Here is a 13,388-nt window from a genome sequence, read left to right on the forward strand (position 1 = left end):
TTTACAACTAAAATCGCAACTACAAGCCCCGCTTATACCAAATGCACCGTGCTTATAATTGTTCTGGATTGGTTCACCACCCAAAACTTATCAAATAGAAGAAACTACAGAGGATAGATGATTCACTGTAGCAAATTTTTGTTGTAGGTTTAGATTCATTGGTTGTGGATTGAAACACTAAAGTTATGATTTTGCCTTAGCGGGGGGGAAAAAAAACCTTGGCAATGGGATAAGGGTAATAAGATATTTTTGTTATTTTTTCACAATAAAATAATTAATATATAAAGCAAAAAATATTAAATTGGTATTTATGAATTGTTTTCACTTTTTCATTAATAACATAGTAAAATGATTACATTATTTTTGAATTCAAGTTATCTTTAACTTTCATATAGGGAATTTTAATCTATTTATTGTGGTTTGTTTTGTTATTATCAAGTTGAATCACAAGCAATTTGATATGTTAAGATATTTTTATTGTCTTTTGCACAATAAAATAACTAATATATTCTTTAAAACAAAAAAATATTAAACTGTTATTTATAGATGTTTCCACTTTTCTATTAATAAGATGGTAAAATGACTACATTATTTTTGAATTCATGTTATCTTTAACTTTCATCCAGGGAATTTTAGTCTATTTATTGTGGTTTGTTTTGTTATTATCAAGTTGAATCACGAGCAATTTGATATTTTAAAAGATATAAAATATTATTTAGTATGAAAAAATTAATAGCATGTTGTTCACATGGCTTCATTTATGCTATTTGGATAGCATGTGAAACATTGTTTGGTAGCCAAACATTTACTTTCATGGTAAAGTTTGAATTTTTATAACAGTTCCTCCATCTCTTGACAACTTACGTTGCCAATGGATCTCTGGTTCGACACTAACAAATTTTTTTTCTTTTTGTTTTCATGTTCCTTTACATTTTCAAAGCATTCATTCATGTTGTTTTTTTTTTTAGATTTAGTCTATGTTTGTTTTTTATATTTGTTTTGTTTTAAATAATTCATAAAATTAAAAAAAATTTCAATTTCATCCTCTATTAATTTTTTATCTATCAGACTGATTTTTTATTTTTTTATTTTTTATTTTTTAATGATTTTTTATTTGAATTTATTTTTCATCCCTCAATATTTTATCTTATTTTATGTTAAATTTAGCTATTAATTCTTTTTTATTTCTATTTGATTTGTTTTAAATTATTTTTTATTGAAAATTTCTTTCTTTATTTTTTAATAAAAAAACCCAAATTACAAGTTTAAAAAATTAACTCAAATTAACTTTTTTTTTTTGTTTTTATTTTGGATTGATTGTTTTTTTTTCATTATTATTTTTCAATAAAAATATCTCAATCTTATATATGAAATCATATGTATATGAAATCACATGAAAAGTTAACACATGTTAACTCAATTTAATTTTGTTTTGTTAAATTTATATGTTATTATTTTTTTAATAATATTATTAAATTAACTAAAATTATTAAATCTAATAAAATTAATAACCCAACTGTTGAATTTCTATTGCTTCTTCTATAGCACCCAAACTTTTTTTCTTTTTCTTTGTTGAAAAACATTTGATCGTGACACAGCTCACCAACCTGGTTACAGCACTAAGGTATGTCTTATACATCACATACAATTAACACTTTGAAAGTCTTCACTGACCGAGATTTACACCTCAGGAAGATTTCTTGAGAAGCAATGCTTTAAGAGACTTGGGATCCGTGACTGGGGGACTGCATGTGAAATTTTGACAGACGAGAGCAACTACTTTATCTGCAGCAAAATTATTCCTTGCCATGAGAGCTATATTGCTATTATTGTCCTCCCAAATCTCCATTTCTTCATTGTCGGTAGGATCTATATGAATCACCTGCAAATGGCAATAATTGCATCTGAGAGAGAGAGAGAGAGAGAGAGAGAGAGAGAGAGGAATCATAGGCAGAGTACAATGAAGGGAGACAAGGGGTTCATGAATTGATATTGAAGCCATCCTACTTACTGTTCTATTGGGATCATATGATGCATGAGCAGCAGCAAGCATCTTATCGAATTCCAAGGATGATTTGTGGCCAACTAAGACAACTTGCTTGTGGGAAGGCAAAGAGATCATGTCAGCCGCACAGCACATCAGAGGTACTGCCATAGCCATGTCCTTCAATCTGGACTCAAAAACTGCCTGCATCGCCATGGGATGAATTTATTATGCTCACACATTGAGTACTCGAGTTGTAAACACTTGTCTTCCCCATGAAACGCTAGTAAGTGAAGCAACAGCATACCAGAAGATGCTCAGCATTCTGCCTGTAATACTCAGACTTACTGCCAGTCATCATAGAGGCCAATCTTATGAGATTTATTGCCGAAACTGAATTTCCTGAGGGCTCAGCACCATCATGGTCTTCCTTCACTCGTAGGAGAACTGAAGGATCTTCTCCTGGGGTATTAAAATAGCCTCCCCCCTCTCTGTCGAGAAATAATTCATCCTGGAAAAATAACTCGTAAAAACATGAGAACAATTGGCTCACTATTTATGTCAGGGAGATGAACTCTGATTCTTTTACCTGTTTATTCTGTAGTTCGGTTGCCCACACTAGCCAATGGATCCCGCCACCCACCTCATAAAGATCCAGCAACCCAGAAATTAGAAATGCATAATCATCTAAAAATCCAGGTGCCTTAGACGGACCATTCCTAAAGCTGTGCTCTAGCCTGCGAGCTTGTTCATTATAAAGATGCCTTCTGATGAAAGACGCTGCCTTCTCCGCAGCAGTCATGTATTCCTTGGGCTGGAATTCAATGGAACATGCAAAATTATTAGTCATGATCATATAAAAAAGTCAACCACACACCACATATCATGCCAAGAATAGTTCAACTGCCCTAGAGTGATTTTCCACAGATCAGCACTTATGGCTACATATCAAGACTGACAGAGCCAAGCAGAACAGATGCCTAGAATGTACAAGAAATCCAATACTCAGTAACGCAAAAAATACACCAAAATGATGATTTTTAAATGCATAGACCTTGCAGAAGACAGGCCTTTGTTTAAAATTGATGTTCAGAATAATATGATTACATGTAGAAGTTTTCCATAAGCAGGATAAATGAGAGTAAGAAACTTTTTTTTTATCCTCACACCATGGTCAAAATCTAGAGATGATAAGGAAATGCTTAATGAATAACAAAGACGCATGATAATTACATCAAACTTGGCTTAGAAAGTTAGAATCACACTGGTGTGATCAAACCACAAGCATGTTAAATTCTAAGTTAACCTGACTAGCCAAAGATGTTAAAATCTTACATCACAACCAACAACAGGGAAGTTGTATTTTGTGCCCTCTGCTTCGCCCATAAGGATTTTGGAAGCTCTTGCAAGAGATGAAATTGCAAGTCCATTCCATGAGACAATTACCTAGTAAGCACTTGGTCTGTTAAAGAGTGCATATAAGAGAAAAGCTAAAGATAATATTTCTATACAATCCATGTCTTCTTTTAAACAGACAATGACAAACCTTATCATCTAAATGTGGCCTTGGTCCTCTGGATCTTGCATCAAAAAGCTTTTGCCTGCACTCACCCAGAATATCAAGATATTTTTCAAGAGGCAGGCCATATTTTTTTGCCAGTGCTGAAGTATCAGTTAATTCAATGAGCACATTTTTCCCCTTAAATTCATCGTGTGGATCACTCATTCTAGAAAGGTCACAGTTCCCCAGAGGCTTTACATAATAGTGGTCCTTAAAAAGAGTTGCATGCTCTCCAAGGATGTCATCAATCTTAAAGAGGGGGAAAACATGTAGAAAAATCAGAATTAGTAGAGGTAAATGCAAGTTAAATGAATCTCCCAACATAAATTTTTAAGAAAACTTCATAGAGAAAGGATAAAACTATATATAATTTCATCTTTCAATGAAAGATAAGTGTTACAGAATCAGGGTAACTCACAATAGAAATCCACTGCTCATGCTATGAAATTTAGGACAAAGCTATACTACCTTGATCTTTAAGCAGGAAGACGCAGATATGACCAAGGCTAATAGTATCTCAATCCAAGAAGAGGAATTACGACTTCAGTTATATAGTATTCATTTTTTTTTTTAAAAAAAAAGAACTATCAAGATGCAGTTGATACAAGTTCCAAATGTCAGCATCATCAATTTAGAACTATCAAGATGCAGTTGATATAAGTTCCAGATGCAGTTGACAAAAGTTCCAGATGCAGTTAACAAATCAGGAAATTAACAGATGTGTTGCTAGATTTTACATGATGAGAAATCAAACCGATCCAAATGAAATGAAGACCAAAATGATGATGATAAGAAACCTCTTGACTGGTCCATATGTAAAAGGCTCCTTCCTTTTTCTTATTGGCACCTTCACGCTCAGCACTATCAGCATCCTCTGCTGAAAATATTTCACCTTCTGGTCCAATCATGTCTCTCCTCAAATAATCAAGAATATCACGGGATAGACTTGAATAGAAGACATCATTGGTAATGGAAAAGGCATCCAAGTAAACATTAACAAGTTGGCCTTGATCATACAACATTTTCTCAAAATGAGGAACTGCAAGAAAATACTATAGTTTCAACATTCCATATACAATAACAACCTAAAATGCAGAAAACCACAACAGAATGCCAGTAATTTTGAATTAAGCAATTCTTTAGGAAATAACTATCGTTTTAAAGACAAACCAACCATGCCAGCATTCATCCACACTATATCTGTGGAAACCACCTCCAATATGATCATGAATGCCTCCCCTTGCCATGCATTGCAAGGTAAAGAAAACCATCTGCAGACCTTTCTTTGATTCACTGTAATTTCCAGCATCATCCAATTTTTTTGCATGGTAAAGCATCAATTGGATCTCAACCGGTCTAGGAAACTTTGGAGCAGATCCAAACCCTCCATATTGTGAATCATAGCTTTGAGAAAGCTGCAATGTAGTGCAGTAAGAGAATTAAAAAAAGGCACTAAAATGGTGCCTCATCAAGAGTTTTATGTAAAACAATGCCATGGTCCTATGCATTCCCTGAGTCCTCTTAACTGATCATAATTTGTGAAAGCAAGCGGCAGCAGCAAAGTACAGCAGAAATATGTTTTTTTAGCATCTATAAAACCAAATCAACACACAAACCCATGAAAATGGCAACTGAAAAGTGCTAAAAGGGTGTGATGTTGGTATACATATAAAAGTTCCGATGTCTGCTTTTAATGTTGCTATGAGGGAGGGAAAAAAAGAGTTGCTGCAAGACAACACTTGATGCAAGAAAGCTCCATTTATATCCATGATAATAGTCTCTGTGTTAGATTGACAGAAAGGTTATTCAGTAAATAAAATGTGGATATTGATACAATCTTGAAAAGTCTAAGATAGTGACTTTGCGATAACAGTTGAAAAAAAAATTACTAAGACACCAAGAAGCATCAAATTAATATTCTATGAAAAGCTAATCCATGTTCCTTGCCACGTTACAGAAACACCAAGCAGGCAGAAGAAGTGCAACGGGGAGATACATTCCCGGCCTCACTGCCAAATAGGGTATCTTACTCTTTAATATCTTTTTATGCATCAAATTTTAGTCAAGTAAACAACCAAAATAGTGAAATTCAGAAGGTTCTAGCAATGCATTAAAATGAGTCAGAGACACCAAACTCATTCCTCACAGTTGCTCAGTCAGAAGTTCATATTTGAGCATTTCTTCCTTCCAAGTCAGAAAAAAAAGGACTACTGTGCAGTTTGCAATAGTCATACTTGTTCTGCACACAGATGCAATGCATTTTGTGAAAGTTCATCTGGCAATTTCTTTGAACTTGCACTTGCTGACAATGCTTCTGACAGCTGTTCAATAGCAAAGGCTCCACTCTTCACAAGCGTATCCCTCTGACTGAACCAAGCATCCGTTACCTTTCTGAAATAATAGAGAAATAATAGACTAAGCAAAAGCAATTAACCTTTAATACTACTTTGAATCATAATTCAATGCAAGAATAAACTTGTGACGATCTAATGTGTTCATAATTGGTCAAGGAACAGCCATGCTGCAGAAAAGCGGAAAGGAAAAAAGTCCAAGAACCAAAACTCCCACCTAAGTATGGTCTTAAATCCTGGTCTTCCATACTTATCATCTGGGGGGAAGTAAGTTCCACCCATCAAAGGTTTCAGATCAGGTGAAATGAAGACACTGAGTGGCCACCCTCCTCCACCATACAATGCCTGTACAAATGTCATATAGACCTGTAAAATCAAAACTATTTGCTTAGTATATAAAGAAAACAACGAACAATCTATGAAGAACATTGAAATTTATTTGCATATGAGCAAAAACCCAACCGGATTCAAATGCAAGTGTGCTCTGAAACTAAAATAATATAAATAGACAAACACACTCTTTTACACTTTACAGTCACCTTTCATATAATAGTATGGTAGGATTGGCATTTTAACTTTTCATACAACTAGTTTAGCAGCAATTCAACAGCACATTGTATCACATGGTTCTTGAGAACCTCTTTTATCATAGATTAATCAGGCATACAATAGACCCACCGAAGGATAAAGCCAAGAATTATTTCTCTGGAAGGCAGTCAAGATAGAGGCTATTTACCTTGTCAACATCAGGTCGTTCCTCTCTATCCACCTGCGGCAATCTGACATGTTAGCGTGATTAACATGACCATTAAAAGAAGTTGATAATTCAGGGACAAATGAATAGTGCCAACAACAACTAATGCAAGCAATCAAGATTTGAACAGACCTTCACACTGACAAACGAGTCATTCAACAATTCAGCGACCTCTTCATCCTCAAAAGACTCCACCTTCATAACATGACACCTTACACCCATCAAAAGATAAACACCAAACAATTAATCAGTTAGTCATTTGAGTTTTCGATAGGCATTTTGGACTAGAAAATGAAAGAAAAACGTCACAGACTCACCAATGACAAGTGCTGTATCCAACTTCAAATAGAAAGCACAAAAAAAAAAAAAAAAGAGTCATGACCAAATAACCCAAAAAAATTGATTACATACTAAGTAGTAATTAGCCCCCAGCTTTTGCAAATCATGATGATAATAATAGAAATAATAACAACAAACGAAAGAACGAATGGCAAATATAATAAATACTTGATAAGAAAATTGGGACGTCTCGTCTACGTGCTTCAGCGAATGCTTCTTCGCCCCATGAGTACCAATTGACCTTTAATTCATTTCGACAAGGAAAAAGACAATTAAGAAATGAGCAAAAATCAATACAAATATCTCTTTTATATACTAACAGGGTTATGGGCGTGTTGAAGGAGATATGGACTGTGCTCATCTGAGAGACGATTAGAATGCTTGTGAGAAGACGAAGATGAAGGCGTAGTTTCAGCCATGGCCAACACCTTGTGCGTGTGAAAACGACCAACAAAGGCCGAGCAACAAGGACGGTTGCGGTACTTTGTTGCTCTTCTTAACGAGGAAGATAAATTACTTGTTGTGCTAAGAGAGTGACGGGCTAGAAGAGAAGAAGAGAGTCGAAGTAGTTTAAGCATAGAAGAAGAAGAAGAAGAAGGTGTAAACGAAGAGAATTTCTTGTTGGCATTAACAAGAAAGAAGGCTTGGTTCGGCCCCGGTGGTGATACTGTTTGGCTTTAAATTATTTTTTTTTATTTTTTATAAATTGTTTTAATATGATGTTGTAAAAAAATAAATTTAAAAAATATAAAAGTATTATTTTAATATATTTTAAATAAAAAACAATCGCTTTTGATTGACGCTTATTAACAAGACTATTATTTTAATATATTTTAAATAAAAAAATACTTTAAAAAACATTAATAACTAAACTCCCCAATGTTCTGTTCTGCGTTTGACAAGTGGAGCTCCTCCCCCTTTTTTGATTGACGCTTGGAGTCCTGTACAATCTCACATGTGGCCGCCTTTCTTTTCTCCTTGGGATCAGGCAGAAGCTCCCAGATAGCACTCACTTTATCGCTTCTGGTCCCTTCAGTAATAGCCAAACTGCAGCAGCAGTCATTTTACAAGTTAAACACGGTATTATTTTTTAAATTATTTTTTATTTAAAAATATATTAAAATAGTATTTTTTATTTTAAAAAATTATTTTTAATATAAAGTATTAAAATGATTTAAAAATATAAAAAAATTAATTTAAAGTAAAAAATAAAAAATTTTATTTTTATAAAATTACTTTTAAAATACAAAAATAAACATAAAATAAATACAATCACCTCTAACGTGGAGTCAAAAAATGGCATCTGAGAAATCACCTTGTTCAGAGGAACTAAACAATCAGGATTATGCACTGAGGCTGATGTCTTGCTTGTGGCGGACAAAGTTGGAGAGAGTCATATATAGTCATTTATATATGACGAGAACATGATTTAAGATTTCAGACTACTACCACTACTTCCACAAGCATGGAATGTTGGACGAATCGAACAACATAATTTCCTTTGATTAAAATGAAACATTAGTTACATATTTAACAAATTTAAATAATGGTCTGAGGAACGTGTAAACCAGACCAAAGTTCACGTTCTGAATTTGCTCGGTATGAAGACAAAAACCATGTTTTTGAATGTCGGTACACATAAATTTGATCCTCCATATATATAAATGCTCAATATCATTTCTTCTCGAGGGTTTCCACTACTTACAGATCAAGTTTCACAATACAAAATGCAGCAAATCAGCCAGCCGGTGCACCTAAAGATTCCGCAAGTTCCTCCTGGTGCTCCTTCTGCTCCATAGCTGAACAAATTAACCTGCAAGAAGCAAACACTTCAAAGGCCCGGGATTTAGTGTCATATTCTTCTTACATTTAGAACCGTAAACTATTTAATTATTGAACCACATTTAAAGGAAACAGAGAAAAGAAAAATACTGCGAGAATAAATGCCATCAAGAAAAGATGCGAACTCGAAGTTCACCTTTAACCGGTGGTCAGTGACCCCTATTATCCTAACGAAATAACATATAGATGGGTTATAACCTTGCGCTAATATTTTTGTTTTGGAGGCTCATACTGGCCTTCATGCCAATCGATATCAGGGAAGGAAACAAGTTTTGTAAACCAAGGAACACAGTATAACAAACTACATAAAAGTATTGATGGAGAGAGAATTCTAATAGCTTCATTGCAGAAAACATGAATTTTAATGAATAGGAAATGAGTAGCCTAATACACCATTCAAAAAAAATCACTTCCATATTAACATCATACCAAACAAGAACTACAATTTCATAAACACACACTGCCTATTACAATCCTATTCTGTCATACATCTAGTCTCCTAAATGGTAGTTTTCTGATAAGATAAACAATACATTAGATAAGGACAATGGTAATTAGTAAACTTAATTCTATTATCACATGTAACTACAAGATAAACTTCAACCTATAATTCTTCTCTGTTGTCAACGTGTAACGTTGGAAAGGTGGCTTGCATTGAGTGTTTTAATCCATCAGAACTTAACTTAGTTCAACCAGAACCAATGACACTTATCTGCTGCATGATGTCTCTATTGCCTGGTAATATTGAAATTGCATCAACTTCCCTACTTCCCAAGGAACTTGTTGAAGGTAAATTTGATGTAAATGAGGATTGAGACGTTGGAGTTCATCCTCCTTAATTCAAACAGCTTCAGATTAAAGCTTAGATGCTCACATCACTGAAAATTTATGATAGCCTTCTCTGTGCATGGACACAAATTGATGTGTCAATATGGAATCTGCAACTTCAGTAATACGTTGAATATGAAGGACGTTTGCTGGAGCAGTAGATTCAACTGAAGGGAAAGGACCATGATATGATGTAAGGTCAGTTACATTGAAGACAAGACTGAACTGGAACTTCGGTGGTAGAATAATTAAATAGGCATTAGTACCAATTTGCTTAAGAACCTTGAATGGACCATGCACCCATTCTTGCATGAAGTTTGTGGCGAGTGCCAGGGAGAAACATTTCTGGATGCAACCGAGTTAATACAAGATCTCCTTTCTTAAATTGAAAATCTCGTTTGTGCAAATTTGCGTGAGCAGCATACTTGGTAGTTTGTTCTGCCATTTTACTCCTTATATTATCATGCAGAGAAGTCATGAATGCTGCAAAATCTACCCCTGATTCACTGAGTTTTTGGGGTAATGGTAAAGGGATAACATCGATAGGTGTTCTAGGTTGTAAACCATGGACAAATTTAAAAGGTGTGCATCACGTGGTTCTGTTGACAGAGTTGTTGTATGCAAACTCTATATGAGGTAGAATTAAATCCCAGCTAACTCCATGTTCATTGGTGAGTTATCTAAGTAGGTTAGCTAGACTTTTATTGATAACTTCTGTCTATCCAACAGTTCGTAGGTGAAAGGCACTAAAAAAAACGAGTTTTGTTCCTAGTTTGGCTCATAGAATCTTCCAAAAATAGCTGACAAACTTGACATGCATCTCCATCAGACACTATAGAAAGAGGTGGGCCATGTAATCTAATGATTTCTTTTGGAAATATGGAAGCTACATTAGAAACATCGAAAGTCTTTTTGTAGGGAATAAAATGTATTATTTTTTAAAACCTATCTACAATGACCATGACAGAATCATTTCCCATACTTAGTTTTTGGAAGACCTTAAAGGAAATCCATACTTAAGTCAACCCATGGATGGTGTGGGATGCGTAAAGGGGTGTGAAGACCAGCATTTGTTTTGCTGCCCTTGTTCAATTGACAGACTCTATACCTATTAACAATTTTATTAACATATTTCTTCATACCTGGCCAATGAAACCGATCTGCCACCAAAGAATAAGTCTTATGTTGGCCAAAATATCCTGCAATCCCTTCCTCATGCAACTCTTCAATGATAAACTCTTGTAAGGATCCTTGTGGAATACAGTAACATCCATTCTTTGTCAAGTATCCTTCATCAATTATATAATCTGTGATAGGAATGATAGGGTTGTTATGAAGAATGCCATATTTTCGTGAAATCTGGATCAGTTTGATAGCAGCCTTTGATGGATGTGTAAGCATAATTTGACGATTTGGTTGAAAAAATTGCTACTGTATGAGGTCTTCTACTGAAAAAATTGGTCATTCTTGTACTTGTACTTGATAATAAAACTAAATTGTTAAAGGTAGCTAATTCATTGAGCATGCTTTAAGTTTAACTTTTGATGAGAATGTATATGTTTTAAGAAATCATGATTAGTAAATAAGATAAACTCTCATTAAATAAGATAGTTGACACGACTAAAAGATTATTGTCTTCTTCTAAGTGCAGGAGTGTCAAAGTAATAAATAACCCGGCAAGACCGGGGTCGAATCATAGGGAGGTTAATTGTATAAATTATAAACAACAACAATAATAACAATAACAACAACAATAATAATAGTAGCAATAATAATACTACTACTAGTAGTAGTATTATTAGCTAGTAGTAGTAGTAATAGTAATAATAATAATAATAATAATAATAACAATAATAAAGAAAGAGGAGAAGAAGAAGAAGAAGAAGAAAAATTGATGAGAACTTTGAGATGAAATATTAATGTAAGGATTAAACAATAATAAGAACAAATGTCAAGGTTAGAGGTTCCACTAATGGTATGTCAAACAAGTGTAGTATAAACTCTTATTATTGAATTGGAAACCACACACAAAGGAGGTTCCAATCACATTATATATTGTTAACATGATTACATTAGTCATCTTATTCAATTAATGTTAATACTTGTAAATTTCGTCAAGCATTCATGATTATATCTTATGTTAACAACAAATCAAGTTCCTTTCATAGCTCAGGTGTCGGTTATACCATACAGTATGGACTATGAAAGTGCCAAGCATTTGTTGTACCAATTGTTATACAACATAAATCAAGATTAGTTATTTAACAAGCAAAGTATTAAAGAGTGAACAAGATAACAAATATAAAACATGTTGGTATCAAACATTAAAGTTCATATTAAGTTTACACTACACTTATTCTTACATCATTAGTGTAACCTTTTCACCTTGACATAATAAACTTAGCTAAACATAATGAAAGAAAGAAAAACAGATAAACAAAATAAGAACATAAATAAGATAAAATTTAACTAAGTAAAGGAAAGGAAATGAAAGGCATAAACTTGATATTAATGAAAGCAAAGCATAAGGAATACAAAAAAATACAAGAGAGAAAGCAAGAGCATGATCTTTATCTGAAAACCAAGATGGCTAAATGCATGGCAAATGCCTCCTTTTATAGGCCAAAATTAAGAACTATTGATTTGATAACTAATTCATGAGTAGGTGGTCAGCTCTTGACTTGGTGACAGTCTTTATCTTCTTTTGTCTGCCCAAAACATCATTGATAACATCAAAATTGAAACCACTTGAAAACATGAAATTGTAAGAAATTGTCTCAGCTTTCTTATGTAAAACCTTTAGATTATTTCGACTTTTAAAACTCCAGATATGGCCAAAATACTGAACAGTGCTCGGGCTGGAGGACACATTCGGACTTCTTTGTTGTTACTCCAATTTGAACTTGAAAATGACATTTTTAGATCTTGGGCTCTATATGAAAGTTGTAGGCCTATGTCTTACATTTCCATCCATATAAAGTAAACCTAAATCTGAGATCTACAGCTCTAGATATGATCCAATTACATAACAGTGTTCCGATTTAGACTACACCGACATCTCTTTTCTAAGTTTGGCCATCTCTTTGTCCTTTCAATTTCAATTCTTAAATTCATCAATCAATCCTTTCATTTATGTGATAGGCCTGCATTTAAAATGAATATTTACCACAAATTAAAGGTATCTTATATTATTAGATATATTATTATAAAACATGTTTTAGTTAAGGAGTTATTGATACTTCAAGTGCAAAATGATGATATAAAACCATGATAAAAATGCACTTTTAAGTACTAATCAATTGCCTCCTAAAAATGCAGCTATTAACACACCTCCCATTAACCCAAGATTGTCTCCCCCATACACTAAATGAATCTTTCTCTCAGCTAGCACTTGACCAAGATGATTTGCTGATTCTAAAAACTCATTTTCTTTCCTAAGACTAGATCCACCGAAAACACAAATATTTCTTATATGATAACCTGAGAAACTTGTCATTTCTACACACTTCTGTATTTGTTGAATGTATGGGTTGAGTAGAAATAAAAGGAAGGAAGGGAGGATTTTATAGATGAGAAATTAGAAAGACAATCATACCACCTATATGTAGGTCAGCTGGAGTCTCACACTCTTGCTCCCTTTATTTATTTATTTATTTTTGAAAAAGCATGCGTATGTACAGGTAGTTGTGATTGTGGCTCACATCTTCCCTTGGCTTTACGTCCAAGAAC

General features: G+C 33.7%; 1 protein-coding gene across 3 annotated transcripts; it reads right to left on the minus strand.

Annotated features, from left to right (window-relative positions):
- Positions 1 to 1,521: 1,521 nt before the first annotated feature.
- On the minus strand, positions 1,522 to 7,662 carry LOC105116846 (catalytics). 3 transcript variants are annotated; one of them, XM_011014341.1, is made up of 15 exons: positions 7,310 to 7,662; positions 7,158 to 7,230; positions 6,968 to 6,989; positions 6,783 to 6,861; positions 6,633 to 6,665; positions 6,114 to 6,262; positions 5,780 to 5,936; positions 4,720 to 4,960; positions 4,343 to 4,584; positions 3,531 to 3,794; positions 3,320 to 3,430; positions 2,574 to 2,798; positions 2,292 to 2,495; positions 2,012 to 2,188; positions 1,522 to 1,882 (listed from the first exon to the last, which is right to left on the minus strand). In XM_011014341.1, the coding sequence occupies exons 1-15, from the start codon at positions 7,565 to 7,567 to the stop codon at positions 1,688 to 1,690; spliced, it is 2,430 nt and encodes an 809-aa protein (XP_011012643.1). In that variant the 5' UTR covers positions 7,568 to 7,662; the 3' UTR covers positions 1,522 to 1,687. The 3 variants fall into 3 exon arrangements, with proteins under 3 accessions (XP_011012643.1, XP_011012641.1, XP_011012644.1); XM_011014339.1 differs by having other exon boundaries at positions 4,283 to 4,584; XM_011014342.1 differs by lacking the exons at positions 6,968 to 6,989; positions 7,158 to 7,230; positions 7,310 to 7,662 and having other exon boundaries at positions 4,283 to 4,584; positions 6,633 to 6,675; positions 6,783 to 6,815.
- Between the last annotated feature and the right edge of the window lie 5,726 nt (positions 7,663 to 13,388).

This window comes from Populus euphratica, unplaced genomic scaffold, assembly GCF_000495115.2.
Source record: "Populus euphratica unplaced genomic scaffold, PopEup_1.0 scaffold1075.1, whole genome shotgun sequence".
Classification (NCBI taxonomy): domain Eukaryota; kingdom Viridiplantae; phylum Streptophyta; class Magnoliopsida; order Malpighiales; family Salicaceae; genus Populus; species Populus euphratica.

What these genes read in the sequence shown, in the direction of transcription:
- LOC105116846 (XM_011014339.1), bottom strand. Translation starts at nt 7,567, where the DNA reads ATGCTTAAACTACTTCGACTCTCTTCTTCTCTTCTAGCCCGTCACTCT. An exon ending in GGATACAGCACTTGTCATTG is followed by an intron (nt 6,862 to 6,967) that starts GTGAGTCTGTGA and finishes GATGGGTGTAAG; the next exon opens with GTGTCATGTTATGAAGGTGG. An exon ending in AGAATGCTGAGCATCTTCTG is followed by an intron (nt 2,189 to 2,291) that starts GTATGCTGTTGC and finishes ATGGCGATGCAG; the next exon opens with GCAGTTTTTGAGTCCAGATT.